The sequence below is a fragment of the Chrysochloris asiatica genome, unplaced genomic scaffold (genome assembly GCF_000296735.1).
Source record: "Chrysochloris asiatica unplaced genomic scaffold, ChrAsi1.0 scaffold00020, whole genome shotgun sequence".
Taxonomy (NCBI): Eukaryota; Metazoa; Chordata; class Mammalia; order Afrosoricida; family Chrysochloridae; genus Chrysochloris; species Chrysochloris asiatica.
In genome coordinates this window covers 22224630-22242823 of record NW_006408538.1, presented here as the reverse complement: position 1 = coordinate 22242823, position 18194 = coordinate 22224630, and the positions used below count along the sequence as shown (strand labels likewise).

The following is an 18194-nucleotide window of genomic DNA, read 5'->3' as shown; positions in this document are numbered from 1 at the left end:
GTGCTGTCTCTCAATAGGCAAGCTGAAGACTTGACTGGAGTCAACTGAGCATGCTCTGGGAGGCCCCAGGTGTGACCTTTGCTCCCCATGCGCAGTGGACTGTCCAGGTAATCTATCATGGTGTTCATCCTGTCAGGCTTGGTACTTCGCCGTCTCTGTCTGCCACCCTGGTGGATGAGACCTTCTTAAGGGCAACTCTGTCAGTCTCTCTGTGATCACTCAGTAGAAGATAGAAGCATGACCTTGACAGACGTGTCAAAGTCAGCAGAGGGTACCAAAAGCTGACGACATTGTGTTTACATAGAGATGCAGTCTAGGCCATGCATTTTTCTTTAGCCTTTTATTTTTGTTTTCCACTTTATTTTCATTCCCATGAAATTACAGAATGTGACTTCAGAACTGGCTTCACAGTTGGTCATCTCGGATGAACCTGTTGCCCTCGGAGTTTTTCCCACAGTAAACGTAGTGACACTTCCCCAGAACACCTACAAATGAAAAGAAAGACGTGGTTACAGGCGGTACATTAGTCCAGCAATGAAACATTGGTGCTACAAAGCAGGAATGATACCTGACCAATGCATGACGGAAGATGCACAAAGTGCCAGGAGGAAGAACTCTCCCTTCATGTGATAAACGTTACCCTCCAGTCATTAGAGCACTACCTCTATGCTCCTAGGAATGATGTGTTCTGCAGATTTCTCCTCCACATTTTTGTGACTTTTCTGAGTTGACCAATTACTCCCCAAAATACAGCATACAGCCCTCCTCCTTCTAGGTTCCCATGTGGTTCAATGCCGTTGAGTCAGTTCCAACCCATAGTGATCCTGTATCGGGTTTCCTAGGAGCAACTGATGAGTTTGAACCACCGACCTTGAGGTTCAACCCATCCTTGCAGTTGAGTGTGTTAACCCTCCGTGCCATACCAGGACTCTGATGGTGGTGGTGTGGTTATGTGCTGTGGAGTCAGTTCCGACTCATAGTGACCCTGTACAGAGTTTCCGAGGCTATAAATCTTTACGGGAGCCGAAAGCCTCATCAGTCTCCTGCAGAACCACTGGTAGTTTTGAACTGCTAACCTTGAGGTTAGCAGCCCAACTCGTAACCACTACACTAAATACAAAAATTAAGAGCATAATGATAACCCAATGAGACCTAATGGCAGAGTGATTAAATGGTGGGCTGCTAGTCAAAAGATCAGCAGTTGAAGCCCATTCAGTGCTTCACAGGAGATGCTGGGGCAGCCTACTTCTGTAAAGATTCAGCCTTGGAAACCCAAAAGAGCACTTGTACTAACCCTAGCCAGTCATTATAAGTCCAAAGATGGACCCAATTCAAGCAAAGGGCGTGGAGCAATCTTCCCAGATTTGCGATGAATTTGAAGTCCTGGTGTGGAGTGTAATATCGATCTGAACTGCAAGGTCAGTGGTTCAAGATCACCAGCCACTCCTTGGAAACCCTATTCAGGGTTGCTATGTGTTGGAACTGACTTAAAAACAACAGCAATCAATCAGTTATATTCCAGAGACAACCTTCAAATTCTGGAAGACATTGAACGCATGGTTGATGATTAAGAAGGTGACGTTGACAAAATGCTAAGTGGAAGGTAACAAGAGCTCCCAGCATCTTAAGCTCCCAGCTTCTTAAACTCTTTTCTCATATTAGAAAGCATTTGATATCTAGCTTCACTTTCATTTTAAATAAGCTTGTAGCTCTTGTACAGCTTTGCTCTCATGGAAGGAGACTGTAGGAGGCCTTCAGTATGAAAACTTTCTCTAGTATGTGGTCAGACTTTTTAGAATAAAGTCAGTATTTATTCTAAACACCCAAAAGAAATCACCCGCCATAGCTCTTGTGAAGTCTTGGTCGAATTAAGGAAAAATCGGTTTCTCCAAGAAAATATTTTTAACTTTAGTTTGCTGTTCGTCACCTGACTTTTCCTTTTCTTCTAATTTTAGAAAAACTAATATCAAATTCAGTCGCAGAGTTCTCATTACTAGCAGGATTTGAGTTTATGAAGTATTTGTAGACAACTAGAGGAAAACAAAGAAATGTCTGTAAAACAGTAATTCAGGAACCACAAATCTGCATATGAAAATAAGCTAACTATCTGCATAATTATTTTTCCCTTCAGTTTGATAGTGTGAAACAAGAAGTACGATTTATTGTTAATTTAGGATACATTAGCACTTGGAATTGCCTAGGTTCCTCACGCAGAAATTCTAAGCAATCAATATACTTTGTCATATATGTGAGATTGGAAAAAAAAAAAATGTTTCTACATCTCAAAACTTTAAACCCTTTTCTTAAACAAAGATTGAGGATTTTCAACAGGGAAAGGATAAAGTAGCTTCTATGACTATTTTTTTTTCCTCCTGCCATATTTCCAGGGAGTGTGGTGGTTCTGTAGAGTAAGTGCTGGACTCAGAACCACAAGGTCAGCAGTTAGAGCCCACCAGTTGTTCCATGGGAGAACGATGAGGCTTTCTGCTCCTGCAAAGATTGACAGTCTCAGAAACCTTATACAGGGTGGTTAAGAGTCAGAAACAACTCGACAGCACTTGTAGCAACAGCAACAACAACAACCTTCCATAGAGTGGACCACTCTGCTCCCTTGGACTTCTTTGATGCTTGGCTCCTACTTAACAATTTCTGGCTTCTAGTCTAGTTATGCGCTGTCGAGTCGGTTTAGACTCAGAGTGACCCTCCATAGGGTTTCTGAGGAGCAGCTGGTGGGTTGAACCACCAACCTAGCAGTTAGTAGTCCAGTGCTTATCCCACAGTGCCACACTATTGGGCTTGGATGTAAGTTCAAGGAGATTCTTCTGGGTCACCAGCTATTTTTAGTAGCTGTTGGCTCTGAGTTGTTCCCTTCATGATGCTGAATTCTGTAGCATTCACATTATCACCATTGCTGGGATCTTCTATACCTGGTGCACAGCATCTCCTACAGCCTAGACAGGAATGTCTAAGTTTCTGAAAATCCACGAGTTGTTGTTGTTGTTGAGTGCCATCGAGTCGGGTCCGACCCATAGCGACCCTGTACAGGGTTTCCGAGGGTGTAAATCTTTACGGGAGTAGAAAGCCTCATCTTTCTCCCGCGGAGCGGCTGGTAGTTTCGAACCGCTGACCTTAAGGTTCGCAGTCCGATTCGTAACCACTACGCTACGAGGGACGTCCTTAAAACATAATGGTTTCAAATAAACTCTCAAGAATCTGGAAGGTTGGAGCCGAGGGATGTTAATTTCTTGCTACAGCACCAGGAAAGCATGCATTTTTATAAAAAGAAATGGATAGGGCTGTCTGATACCATAAAGAACACAGTCCTTCTCTTGAGTAAAAGAATGAAAAGCAGAAATACACATACAAACATACCCCACAGCAATGGGTGTGTTCTCTCCAGTGTGTTCAGGGATTGCGTTTCCATTTTCTAACCTCTCTTCATTCACACCAACTCTTGATCTCCCTAAGACACAACCTGGACAGCAAGTATCAACTTAAAACTGACTAGCTACTCCTAGAATATAAACCGTATGAAATAGAGGGTGAGTTTTAGCAGCCCCATTTCTGAGTCTTTCCTTCTGGTCGGCATTGACAAAAGGCTATTTTAAAGGCCTGCCCTGTTTCCTTGGGCCTGCCAGCAAGAATGTTTATAGACATCCTGGTGAGAGAAGACTGCGTGATGAATGCAGGAGACTGTGGCTAGGTGTCAGCGCTTGGAAAATGAGCAAGGACATGAGGTATTAATATTGTCAGTGATCTCTTGACGGGAAAACAGATACTGCATTCACCGTCAGACTTAAATAGACATCAAGTACATTAATGACAAAAGGGCAGACTTCAAACAAAGGGGCTGTGTGGTAGGGGACAGAACGGGTCTCTAGGCTGGCAATGGCCTGATCTGAAGAGACACTGTGAGGACTCCAGACAGGCCCAGGATTGTGTGTGGTGACAGAAAACAGAGATGCTGACAGAGATACCAGCGCCATATTATGCCAAGTCTATTCTAACACTGCCTGTCGCTCTAACAAAAGCTGACATCATTCCTTTGCACTTGGGGTCTTCTCCCGCTCCTGCAGGGAATTTCTCCTCAGATTTTATTACAAAATTCTGCAGGCTAGTAAACTTCTGGCAGCCCTGTTGGGTCTGAGAAGATGGCTGAAGCAGCCTATAAGTGGCTTAAGGCGAACTCCAGTCACGCTAAATTTGGACTTTGCAGAAGGGGGCGCTCTGTCTCATTGATAACTACCTGAGGGGATCAGAATGCCAAAGGTATGAGGAGATGTCATTTTGATTGAATTCCTTAAAGGAGAGGCCTGGGTCCATCTGAGGGCCACTTAAAGTAGACACAATGAAAATGAAAGCCAGCAGTCAGTGCTACCTTGGGGACAAAAATGGTCCAGTTAAGAGTTGCTGAGTTTTTTGTGTTCCAACAGCTTAAAATTGCTTATGTCAAGCAAGTGTTGTATCTGGGAAGATTCCCACCGTTAGCATGTGATTGTCCCCAAAATAGGTTCTTGCGTGTTTGTTTAGTTTTTGTTTCTTAAAGTAAAATACATTAACAAAAGGGCAGGAAGGAAGGTATCATTCTATGTGTGGCCCTGGAACTTTAATCATGAAGGTTATCTGTAAAAATACTAGGCTGTGCTTAATAAATTAAGTGAGGTGATACTGTGTCTGTCTCTCCTCTGGGCTCCCCATGGCGCTCCTTCTCCAGTGATGGCAACTGTGGTAAACTGAAAATGACAGAGCTGTTTGCTTATGAAGAATGCTGTGATGGGGAGGCCCTCCCAGGCTGGAATCTGAGAGCCCACTGGTTGTGACTCAGTAGGCAATGTTTTCCCTGCACATCTGTACTGGATTCCCTTGTTTGTATCTCCTCAAACTTGAGTGTCTGGGGACTGGTGGGAGAACAATGTATTTAACGGCATATGTAGTGTTTTTAATTAAAATCGCTGGCTTTGGCCATCATCAGCGGATCCAGCTTGCAGTACACCAGGCTGACTGCAACAGTTAGCGTGCGTGGGGTTCTCTGTTTGTGGTCTGAGAGATGGCAGCATGCAACTCCCGGGGAAAACCTCTCCTCAAAATGAGACTCATAAGATCTCTTAAACAGTCAGCTTTCCCATGCCATAAGCACTTAGAACTGTGATTAGGGTGGGGTGGGGTAGGAAGTATTGGGAAGAATGTGTTTTAAAGAGACATCTCATCTTGTGAATCCATTCCCCTTCTGGAATGCATATTCTAATTATGTAGGTTAAGTTAGGGCCTGGGGGATGGCCCATGGGGGTGAGAATCATCTTCTCTTCTTAGGTGCTAGATGGTGTTGGCAGATCAGTACCAGGTACTTGAATCGGAGGAAACCTTAGTATAGAATTGGCCTGCGAACCACAAGGTCAGCAGTTCTAAACTACCAGCTGTTCAGCAGGAGGAAGATGAGGCTTTCTGCTCCTGTAAAGATTTACAGCCTCAGAAACCCTGTACAGGGTCGCTATGAGTCGGAACCGACTCCACGGCACAAACAACAACCCATCTCCTGCTGGCCCAGATACTTTCGGCTGCATCTGAACAATCTCTTGGGTCTTTCTTCCCCTGCCTTTTACTATTTGCAAATCCAACTGTGCCCTTAACTTGTTGCGTGGCCATGAATGCATTGCTTTCTCTCAATGGGCTACTTTCCACATTTATAAAATGAGGAAAGGGGCCAGAGAATCCCAGAAATACATTTTAGTTCTGAGAGAGATATTTAGTATATTTTTTAATGTTTCCCTTGTAAAGATAAAGGGGTCAAGTCCAATATTTCCTGATTAGGATGCAAATCTAATGGGCAGTTGATCAAAAATTTGATTTGCACTTAATTAGTTTTTTAAACCTCTCCAGGCTATTATCACCAGAATGGAGCAGTGGGCAGAGCAGGAGTTCTCCGGGTTTTTGAAATCCCCCAGGATAAAGTTTCCATTAACTTCTCTTGTTGTTAAGTGCCGTTCAGTTGGGTTCCAACCCATAGCAACCGTGTCTAGGGTTTCCGAGGAACAGCTGGTGAGCTTGAACTGCCAACCTTGCTGTTCAAACAGCTTTGCAGTCTGGGACATTAACCCATAGTGCCACACCAGGACTCCCTGAGACCTGCAAAATGCTACCACTAACTAGCTTTAACACTTGCCCAATTCTCCTACCTAACTCCACATTCAACAGAACTAAAGATTAACCATTGGCATTAATGATTACTGTCTTGGTTGTGAAAGCAAAATAAAATTAGTACAGATAAGTACACAAGCTTACTTGATAAAGTACAGTTTGGAATAATGCACACAAAATTGTGAGAGAAAAATTAAAGTGTTGATTTTAATATTAGAAAAGCTAGTTTGGGTCAGTCATCATGTGAGTGAGTGAGCATTGAGTCAGTATTTTCTTAAGTGCTATCGAGTTAATTTCAACTCACAGTGTCATTGTATAAGGTTTCTAAGGAGTGGCTGGTGGGTTTGAACCATTGACCTTGTGGTTAACAGTCTAGTGCTGATCCTTCAGTGCCAATGTAGCTATGTACAAATAGATTTTGACCACTTCATGATCACTAGGACGGCACTGGAATGAGAACCACAAGGTCCATGGTTCAAATCTGCCAGCCACTCCATGGGAGAAAGATGAATGAGGCTGTCTGCTTCCGCAACGACTTAAAGATCTCACAAACCCTAGGCAGGGTTGCTGTATGTCCGAACTAGCTCCACAGCACTTTACCACCACCACAGGATCTTAGGATTAGACAATAATAAGGAACAAGTCCTAGGCTCCTGGTGTGTTGTTGTGAGATCAGCTCTGCACTGCGATCTTAAAATTAACACCCACCAGCTGCTCCATGGAAACCCTGAAGAGGGTCATTATAAGTCAGAACCAATTTAACAGCACTTAAAAACAATACATATTTTACGAATACAGATATGAAGTAATATTAAAATTACTATGTGTGCTGTGGCACTGTGCGATAAGCGCTGGATTTCAAGATGAGTTTGGACTACCAGGTCTGTGCTGCAAACTCATCAGCCATTCCTCAGAAAACCTATACAGGGTTATTCTGAGTCAGAAATCACTTAATGACACTTAACAAAAATGCATATAAAATTTAAACAAAATCCAAACAGTTGGACATATTAATCACTGTTCATATTTTAACCTCTGGTATAACTTCACATGCCTGAAAAACTTCGGAAATATATTCAGAATATTACTTTATTTTAAGTGCCGTCTAGTCAGTTCCAACTCATAGCTAAGCCCATACAATTTCGAGAAGCAACTGGTTACTTTGAGCCACCAATCTTAAAGTTCAAACCAGCCTTGAGATCGAGTGCTTATTCTTTAACACCACACCTGCAGAAGGCAAATAGTTCAGTTCTTGAAGCGCCAGTACTATTTTTAGGTTGAACACTTCTGTCCCACAAAAAACAAAGACATCACAATGCTTGGGGTTGGAATGAGAAATGAGTGGAGTGTTATCAGGCAGCCTTAAGAGCTGCAAGCATGGTACGTGGGAAAGGGACCTTGCCAGAAAGCACACTCCTCAGTCTGTGCTAGTGTGGGCTGTGAGTAAACTGGGAATTACAAAGGAATAAACACTCATATGTTTTATGATCTTGTGAAGTGGCTGGAGCTATACCCTGAGGTCAGTGTGTGCCATTGTGTTAATCAGTTCTGCTGTTATCACACATGGTTTAGCCAAGTCTGTAGAATTACAGGTTCCTAGCAGAACACCCGCCTTAATGTGTAAGCTACTTACATGCCAAAGCAAACAGAGGAGAGACTTCACCAAGGTCTTAAAGGCAGGGGTTACTTTACGGCCATTTACGTGTAAGGAGGACAGAGCTCTTCATTCCTTGTCTATTTTTCTGCCACCTCTGAGCTCATCTGAGATGTCTCAGGTTGGATAAGAGAATGGAGAAAGACTCTCTGCCTTACCTAAGAGAGGGTGGAGAAGGCAGAGAATAAAGGCAGACTTCTTCTCCATGAGGACTAAAGTCAGGCAAGTGTCTAGGTGAGCAACCTGCATCCCGGGTTGGAATGGGGCCCTAGTTTGCCCCACGTTTAAAGGCACTTCAGATCATGGTGAATCCAACCTAAACTGGCCAGAGGTGTTCCTGTTCTTACCCTTGGGACCCTGAGACCTCTATTCTTAAAATAACCACGTCATACCATGCTGAGGGCAATAACCACAACCATGATACTGCTCAGGAGTACAGGTATGGTGCTGTAGGGTAAGCACTGGACTGATAACTGCAAGGATGGCAGTTCAAATCTACCAACCACTCCGTGGAAACCCCATACAGGGTTGCTGCCAGTTTGAACTGACTCAGTGGCATTTAACACCACCATCATGCTGCCCGAGAATTGGCGCCAAGTCTCCCAAATGACTACAGAAAGGAACATTTCTCCTTTATTATAAAAGCCTGCAATCTGCAGATGATGCAACTTGCTTGCGGAAAGCAAATAGGACTTCAAATACTTACTAATTAAAGACCACAACCTTCAGTATGGGTTATACCTCAAGGTAAAGAAAACAAAAATCCTCATTACTGGACCAATACATAACATCATGATAAATGGAGAAAAGAATGAAGTTGCCAAAGACTTCATTTTGCTTGGATCTACCATCAACACTCATGGAAGCCACTGTCAAGAAATTAGACGACATATTATTGCACCAGGCAAATCTGCACTTGATCTCTTTAAAGTGTTAAACAACAAAGATGTTAATTTGAGGACTAAGGTGTGTCTGACTGAGTAATAGCTTCATAAGCATGTGAAAGTTGGAAAATGAATAAGGAAGACCATAGAAGAATGGATGTATTTATCAATTTTGTGTAGGGCAAATTAAAGGTACCATGGACTGCTAGAAAAACAAATCTGTGTTGGAAGACTCCTTAGAAGTCAAGAGAGTCAGACTTTGTCTTTCATACTTTGTTTGGACCAATTATCAGAAGGGACCAGTCCCTGGACAAGGACAACATGCTTAGTAAAGTGGAGAGTCAGCGAAAAAGAGGGAGACCCCCCCACCCCAAGGACATAGATGGGTACAGGAGCAGCAACAATGGGCTCAAATGTAACCTCAGGTGTGAGGGCAGTGTAGGGCCACGCAGTGTCTCATTTGATTGCCCAGGAGTTCTGGTATCAGTGGGATAAGCACTGGACTGCTAACTGCAAAACAGACACTTCAAACTCACCAACCAGTTCAAAAAAAAAAAAACCAATACAGGGTCATTATGGGTTGGAACCAACTGGACAGCACTTAACAACAACAACATACAAAACATTTACAGATACTCTGACACACTGACCCTGAACTTGTGCAGTGAAGGACAACTGAACTGAATTCTGGCATTTTAACTCTAGGTTTATAAGTGTAAACATTTGGAGCAATCACTCAATATGCAGAACAATCTCCATTTAACCAAGTTAATTTTTTCATCAATTTTTCAAATGCAGTGTTAAACTATTTCTATTTTTACCAGTTTCATTTCTAGTATATTGAATTTATTTTCATGGAAGCAATTCTTTGCCTTATAAATTTTACATTCTGTTTAGTTCCTCAATCAAGTTTTGCCAAATACAAGATTTTACCAATTGTAGCTTTTCTTTTTCAGTCATTGTTTTTACAAGTTTGCATTTACCTGGATAAATATTTCCAGATCAAAATTGTAACGGGAAGACTTGGATCTTCTTTCAGTTTAATCAATAAATTTTATTGAGTGTCATTTTAGTTCATTTCAATTTTTTTTTCATTATTTTTAACAAGCTTCATTCTTTCCCATAGATTTGTGTGGTTTTCAACATACTAATAAGAGATCAATAATTAGCAAGTTTTTCATCTATAATGAATTTTATTACATCCAAGTTTAGCTTTTGTCAGTTTTATTTTGAGTTGATTGTGTCTATCAGCCATGTTTAGCATAAACGTAGTATAAAAGTCTATCTTTTCTTCTGTTCTGACAGTAAAGAATATATAAGGCAGGAGTGAATAATCTAGGTGCATGAGGGACTCCAAATGGTAGGATTATGACACTCTCACAACTTTCTACCCGACACCAGTCAGAAAACATAGAATGACCACCTAATCAGGAGTTGAAATTCCCGGTTTGTACAAATGGTTAATATATACTAGTTGAAAAAGGCATTTGGCCCCAGTGCTCAGACCTTGCCAATGAGGCCTCTCTGGTGGGAAGTGAAAGTTTCCACTGAGAGAGAACAGATGATGGAGTTTGCTTAGACAAATGCTGGACCTTATCAAGTCTCACCCGTGTGTGTGTGTGTGTGTGTGTGTGTGTATGCAAGAAAATGTCAGGGAAGAAAACCAGTCAGGAGGGAAAGGATCTTGGCAAAATCTGTGCTGAAGGTGATAGGAATAGAAATCCAAGACACTTGCTTCTCAGAATGGAGAAGCTGTAGGTGTGTTCACGGGAATAAGGAGAGACAAGTTGGTGTGTGAGCAACCGGAGCTTGTGTAAAATACATTTCAAGCTCTCAGGGCAGCTGAGATGAGGTTCATCATCTTAAAAGAAGAGAGATGGGCAAGACAGGACAGAAAAAAAGAAATGGCAAAGTGGATCCAAATCGGAGGAAAAACTATACTGTTGGAATAGACCCTTACTAACAAGCTCTAGTGTTCTGTCCTGATGTTCTGATCCCTGCATTCCGGCTGCAGGCCTGACTGGACCAGCCCTTAACTTGTCAATCACATATTTGGTGGATCCACATATTTGGTGGATCCACATATTTGGTGGATCCACATATTTGGTGGATCCACTGGCAACAGATGTTTCCATTATGTGAACCGTGGAACAGAAACAGCATGCTTTTCCTCAGATGGTGGTTAATTTTTTATGTTTTTGTACTGGAGAATAGTGAAGGGTGGGCAGAGATCTGTGGGACAAAGTCCCAGGAATCAGAGTGGGTTTACTAGTTCTGTATCTTGAACTAAAACGATTGCTTTTTATCCCTATACAAGTTATATTTCAATCAAATAGGAACATACTACAAACACGTGATCAAACTCCGTAATAAATACTTCTTAGCTCCAACACTTCTCACCTATTCCTCCCAAACAAAAATTAAATCTTAGCAATCCAAATTCTACTTTATCTTCTCAGATACAAAAATTTCCCTAGTCAAAAATTACGCCAGAAAGGAATTTTTACTCTGACTTCCTAAACAAATAATTTATTTTACATTCCTATGAAATCACTTAGAGTCCTGGTGTGGCTCTGTAGGCTAATGCGTCAACTGCAAAGCCGGCTGAACTGCAAGGTCAGCAGTTCAAGCTCACCAGCTGCTCCTCAGAAACCCTATACAGGGTCGCTATGGGTTGAAACCGACTCACTGGTACTTCACAACAGCAACTAGGAAGTACTTGTACCAGGGTGGCAGGAGGATTACCCAAGTGCATCAAAGACCCCCAACAGCCTAGCTCAGACTCCTTCTTACTGCCTTGTCACTGGAAGAAACTTGAGATTTGAAGGGCCAGTTTGGTATGAGGATCATTCCTCTCTCGCCCATATTTGTATTCTAAGTGCAGCTTAATGGATTGAAGATGGGCTGGATTCCAAAGTGCATGCCAAGATGGGATGCAAATCAGTCAAGATTTACGAAGTACTCCCCACTGATGGATGTCACATAAACCAAGCTGTCAGTCATACGGAGAGTTGTCCAAGTTGCGTGGCTTCATTGTATTATTTTAACTTTTTGATTGGGGAACTAAGAAACCTATCAGTCAGGAGGAAGAAAACAAGGCGTGAAAATCTCTGCACCTTAACCACCATTCATTCCTACAGGATCTCCACATTCATCTTTTTATCTTTTTCACCTTCAATCTTAACTCAGGAGCATTACCACTAGAGGGCAGCAAGAATTTAGAAAATAAAGCAGCTTTCTTTCTTTCTTTTTTTTTTTTTAAATAATAAATGAAGGCAACTATTCAAGGAGGGTCATTAAAGCCACACTGCACCTTTTGGTCGCCAATTACAGTGATCAATATGTTTTGTAGTGATCAATATGTCATGTTTGCTCAATCGGTGCTGAAGGCTTTCTAGAAATGGGGCTCTACAACCTCGGTTTCAGGGGCTGATTTTCTTTATCAAATGTAAACTAAAAAGCACAGCTATACCCCTGCATTCCTTAGAAAAAGACTTTTTATTCCCCACAGCAGACTAAAGAGAATACCACTGAATGGCCCGGAGTCCCCAACCATAACTCGATAGTCAGAGGAACAAAAGTAAAAAATAATTGTTAGATCCATAAAGGGCACAAAGTGTGTTTTGTGTGTGTACTCAACCCACACAAATCACACAGCCATTGTCTAAACTGACTCAGATTAATCAGAAAGATGAGACAAACGACCAAATAAAAACAAAATCATCAAGTTGGGCATCGTTTGAGCTACCGTCATTAGTCACCAACGTTGTTACACAAGGAACATCAAATGAGAGCCTCAACAAGGGAGAAAGCAGTCAAGACTCGTAGGGACTTCAAATGTACTAAGAAGCTCTGGTAGCATGGTGGTTATGAATTGGGCTGCAAACTGCAAAGTCAGCAATTTGAAACTACCAGCTGTCCCACAGGAGAAAGATGAGGCTTTCTGCTCCCATAAATGTTTACAGCCTTGGAATCCCTGTGCAGGGTCGCTGTGAGTTGGAACCGACTCCACGGCACAAAACCACCACCACCAGTGCTTTTAAAACCACACTGTGCCATCGAGTGAGGTCTGGTGTGGTTTGAACCAGGGACCCTGTAGTATAAACCAACCTTGAGGTCCAGTGCATTTTCCTTCAGTGCCACACCAGGACTCCAAAACCATATTAAAGGTTCAAAATTCTAGGGACCCGTGCTTTGAGTTAGGGGATAAATAAAAAATTGTAATCACTGAACTTCTAAGTCCAGATTTTGCTCTCTGCTTTAGCTGAGAGGCCACTCAAGGGCCTTGAGAAACAAGCAGAAAATAATTCTCAAATGTTTTCTTCCCTCACACTTACCTAATAGAACAGTCACGTAACTGGCTAGCCACTTAAGGAATGCTGGGTCTTAGTAAATTAATTTATCTTAATAATTCATGATTAACTGGAAACCTTTTTGAGTTTTTCCATTCAGTTAGATTTCATTGTTATCATAGACACATCACCGTGACTACAGCTGTTTCTGTGTGTTTATAAGGATCACTGTGAATCTGATCTGACTCAACAGCACTTAACTACAAAAGGCTTATGTCAGGGTTACTAAGAACCACTATAGATCTACAATGAAGGAGATTGCACTATTTCCAGGTCTGAAGTTAGATGTGCTTTAATACAAATTTTAAAACTCAAAAATCTGAATAAGCTAACAGGTAGGCCCTCATGTTGTGATTAAGGTCCTTACCTTTTTATTCAGCAGAAATTGAAGTGTACTTAATTAAGGTCATCCTCTTATTACCTCTTTTGATCAAACTTGAAGAAGAAAATGCTACCTCTCAGTCTACAAAAAGGAACTCTGGTAGCATAGTGGTTACGAATCGGCTGTGAACCGCAAGGTCAGCAGTTCAAAACTACCAGCTGTTCCACGGGAGAAAGATGAGGCTTTCTGCTCCCGTAAAGATACGCAGCCTTGGGAACCCTGTACAGAGTCGCTATGAGTCGGAACCGACTCCACGGCACATAACAACAACAACCACTGTGTGGGCCCCTAATTCATGGCAACTTCATGCACAGTGGGGTTGGACCTTCTCGTTGGATGGTTTTTGGGAAGTAACTCACCAGGCCTTTTTTGTCTAGTTCATCTTAGTTTTCCTTCTTAGTCCAGCTTCAGCTCCTGTCCAGTATCATATGTTGGGTGCATTGGCTGAGAATACAACCCAGGTCCTCCCACGCGGATGGTGAGAATTCTGCAACTGACCCATCACTAGAATCCAACCAAACCCAAGCCACTGCAATGGGGTGGATTCCAACAGAGCAGAACAGCTCCTTAGGATTTGCAAGACTGTAAATCTAGACTAGTGCAGACAGCCCCATCTTTCACCCATGAAGCAGCTGGTGGGTTTGAACGTCCAACCTTGACTAATGCCTAACTCACAGCATAACAAAGGCACCTTAACCAGTTTAGCTGAGGGCAAGGGGTTGTTGTTGTTCGATGCCATCCAGTGGGTACCGACTCATAGCAACCCTATGCAAAACAGAATGAAACACTGCCCAGTCCTGGTCCAACCTCACAATTGTTGCCACGCTTGAGCCCATTGATGCTGCCACTGTGCCAATCCATTTCACTGGGGGTCTTCCTCTTTTACTCTGACCCTCCACCTTACCAAACATGATACCTTTCTCCAGTGACTGGTCACTAATTGAATGATCTCAAGATCTTAAGACTCCTGTTGATACAAGCTTTGAAAGGCAGAGACATCTTTTCATCTAGCAATATCAGGCCTAGGACATGGTAGGTTCTCAAAGCGTTTTTAACAATGGTTAGCTATAACTGTAAAGATTTTGGGATATTATTTCTGAAACTGAGCATTCACTCTACATTGCTGTATAATTATAGAGAGACAAAGTACATGGGTTGTCCCTTGTTGCTTTTGTTGGAAAGTGCCATTGAGTCGGTTCTGACCCATAGCAACCCATAGAGTTTCTGAAAAGCAACTGGTGAGTTTGAACCACCAACCCTGTGGTTCAAACTGAGTTTTGCAGTCCAGTGCATTAACCCACAGTGCCAAAGGTATATATTGTACTCCTATACATCAAAGGAGTACTGGTGTGGCGCTGTGAGTTAATGCACCAGACCTCAAAGCCATTTGAACTGCAAGGTCAGAGGTTCAAGCTCACCAGCTGGCTCCTTGGAAACCCTATACAGGGTCGCTATGGGTTGGAACTGACTCGACAGCACTTAAAAACACATACATCAAAAACAATGAGGACTTGTTAAGACAGATGGTCCTCGTCCCAAGGTTTGATTTAGTAGGTCTGGAATGGGATTGAACGTTGTCTTTTTGGTAGTTGTCAGGTGACCATGATACTGCTGTGGGAAAGGACCACAGTTTAAGTAACTCTGTGCTATGAAAACCAAAATGGGTCTCTTCACCCACTTTTTCATTTAGAAAAATCCATAATATTAGCTTCTGTTCCTATAAAATCAGTACTATATAAAGTAAGAAGTGAAAAGTCTAATTCATTGACTGTGTTGAGCTTGAGTAAATGGAGTTTTTATTTTATCCCCAAAAGGAGTCTGAAGACAAAGTGTACCTAAAATAAAAATAATAAAATTTGTTCCAGCTCTTTACTATTTGTTTAAACCACATTTAGTAATGTGCAGATTACATTAACAGAAGAAATGATAAAAGAGTTTTTGTATAACTAAAAATGAACTGAACCTGAAAACCATGATTTATGAACTATAAGAAGAAAATTTCCCAGAAAGTTTTTAGAGTTTTTCTCCAAAATGAAGAGTCTCATAAGAACAAATCAGAGCAGTGGGGGTCCTCCTGCCGAGTTTGAACAGGAATTTTGGCTTTGCTCTCAAGCAGAAATTTGCATTGGGTTTCAGATCTTTACCTATTAGAAAGCTCACAGCAAAAGGGGAGGAAACATCTACCTCTCTATCTGGTTCTGCACCCTGAAATTTCTCAAGAGGTTCACTGGAAATAAAGACAAGTTTCCTTTTTTAAAAAAAAGGTGTATATGTGTTTGTCTATTTTTGTTAGGTGCCACAGAATCAAACACTGCCAGGTCCTGTGGCATGCTCACAGTTGTTACACTTGAGACCACTATTGCTGCCACTGTGCCAATCCATCTCATTGGGAGGCTCATTCTGAGCCTCCATTTTACCAAGCGTGATATCCTTCTCAGGGACTGAGCCCCCTCATAATCAATCTGAAATAATGACAAAGTGTCATCATCCTGGCTTCTGTACTTTTTCCAACACAGACTGGTTTGTTTCTGGCAATCCATGGTACTTTGAATATTCTTCTCCAGCATCATAACTCAAATGCATGAATTTTTTGTACAGTCTTCTCTTACTTACCAAGTTTCATAGGCATATATAAGGCAATTGACAATACCATGGCTTCTGTCAGGCGCACCTTCATTCTCAAACAGATATCTCTGCTCGTGAGCTCTTGACCGCTGCTTCCATTGAGTGTTGATCTTAGCAAAGTGAAGTCTTTGGCAACTTCAATCTTTTCTCTATCATGATGCTATTTATTGGTCCAGTGGTGAAGGCTGTGGTCTTGGATCCTTATCGGTATTTTAAGTCCTGTTCATTTACAACAACCAAGGTTGTATCATCTTTATATTGTTAGTTATTAATGAGTCTTCCTCCAATCCAAATGTCACACTCTTCTTCATACAGTCAAGTTTCTCAGCATACAGATTAAATAACTATGGTGAAAGAATAAAACCCTGATGCACACCTTTCCTAATTTTAAACCATTCGTTATCCCTTTATTCTGTTCAAGTGACTGCCTCTTGGTCTACGTACATGTTTCTCTTGAGCACAGTCAAGTGTTCTGGAATACCCATTATTTGCAGTGTTCTGATACAGCCTGGTATGATCCACACAGTTGGAAAGTCTTTGCATCATCAATAGAGCACAAATAAACATCTTTCTGGTAGTCTCTGCTTTCAGCCAAGATTCATTTAATGTCAGCAATGCTATCTCTAGTTCCACATTTTCTCCTGAATCTAGTTTGAGTTTCTGGCAATTCCCTGTCAATATCCTGCTGTAGTTGTTTTTAAATTATTTTCAGCAAACTTACTTGCATGTGATAGTAACATATTGTTCAATGGTTTCCACATTCTCATGGGTCATCTCTGTTAGTAGTGGGCACAAATATGGATGGAGCTCTTCAAATCAGTTGGCCAGGAAGCTGTCACTTCAATTTCTTGGCATAGATTAGTGAGTCTCCAGCACTGCATCGGTTTGTTGAAATACTTCAAATTGCATTCTCCCAATTCTTGGAGTCTTGAATCTTGCCAATACCTTCAGTGTACCTTGGACTTTCTTTCTTCAGCACCATCTGTTCTTGATCATATGCTGCCTCTTAAAATGGTTGAATGTTGGTTCAGTGGCTCTGTGGATACCTTCTATCTTTTTTTGACACTTGTTTCATCGTTCAATATTTTGTCCGTGGAATCAATCTGTCAATGTTGCAAGTTAAGGCTAATTTTTTTTCTTCAGTTCTTCAATTTAGGAAATGCTGACCTTTGGCTCTTGTTAAGTGCTGTCTTTTGGGTTCTGACTCACAGCAACCTAGTCTAGGGCCCTCAGAGACTGTGAACCTTGGCGGGAGCAGTGTCTCATGTTTCTCCCATAGAGCGGCTGATAGTCTCGAACCACTCACCCTGTGGTTCACAGCTCAGATTATATATATCCTTCAAGCTGCACTAAAAAGAGCCTCTTAGATAAAATGAAATAGACCCAGTTCATCTGGATTTGTCATAATTCAAACCCTGCAAGGATTGTAGAAAGAACCTTCCCTTCTTGGACCATTGATGCAGCCTCCATATACGTGTCCTTCTTAGCATCCAAAGTAACTTTTCCTTTACTGATATTACCAGACTGTCTCCTAACTCCAGGACACTCTAAGTTGCTTGCTCTAAAATTATGACAAAAGGAGCCCCATGATATATGATCTAACTGAAAGAAATTTGCATTACATATTTATAAAATTAACCAGAACTCCGTGGTTTCAGAAAGCGCTAGCAAATCCAGTGCCAAATGCCAAAATATTATCTGTCTATACTTCTTGATCTTCTACTTCCCATCCCCTAACTTCCTTTCAAACAATCACACACATATACACATGTGCAGCATACGAGGTAGATAAAAAAGTATTGCTATTAGGTTTCCAGTTCATGTATCTATAAACATGTCTCTGCAATCATTGTCTGGCTGCAGACAAATTCTCTCAATAATACATATACTTAGTTTCATCTCATTGTTGTTGTTGTTAAGTGCTGTCGAGTCGGTTCTGAACCATAACGACCCTGTATAGGGTTTTCAAAGAGCAACTAGTGACCTTGAACTGCTGACCTTGTAGTTCAAACGGATTTGCAGTCTGGTGCATTAACCCACAGCACCACCCCAGGACACCTTTCATCCCCTTTTGTTGTTGTGAAGTGCCGTCGAGTCGGTTCCGACCCATAGCTACCCTGTACAGGGTTTCCGAGGGTGTAAATCTTTACGGGAGTAGAAAG

General features: G+C 41.8%; 1 protein-coding gene across 1 annotated transcript in view; it reads right to left on the bottom strand.

Annotated features, from left to right (window-relative positions):
- Window positions 1-325: 325 nt before the first annotated feature.
- The window catches only part of LOC102834369 (chromosome unknown open reading frame, human C10orf11), a 1226642-nt gene continuing 1208773 nt past the window's right edge, over window positions 326-18194 (bottom strand). The window contains exon 6 of the mRNA XM_006835932.1: window positions 326-485. Within this exon, the coding sequence (XP_006835995.1) occupies window positions 406-485 (80 nt within the window). The 3' untranslated portion in view covers window positions 326-405. The remainder of the gene's footprint in view (window positions 486-18194) is intronic.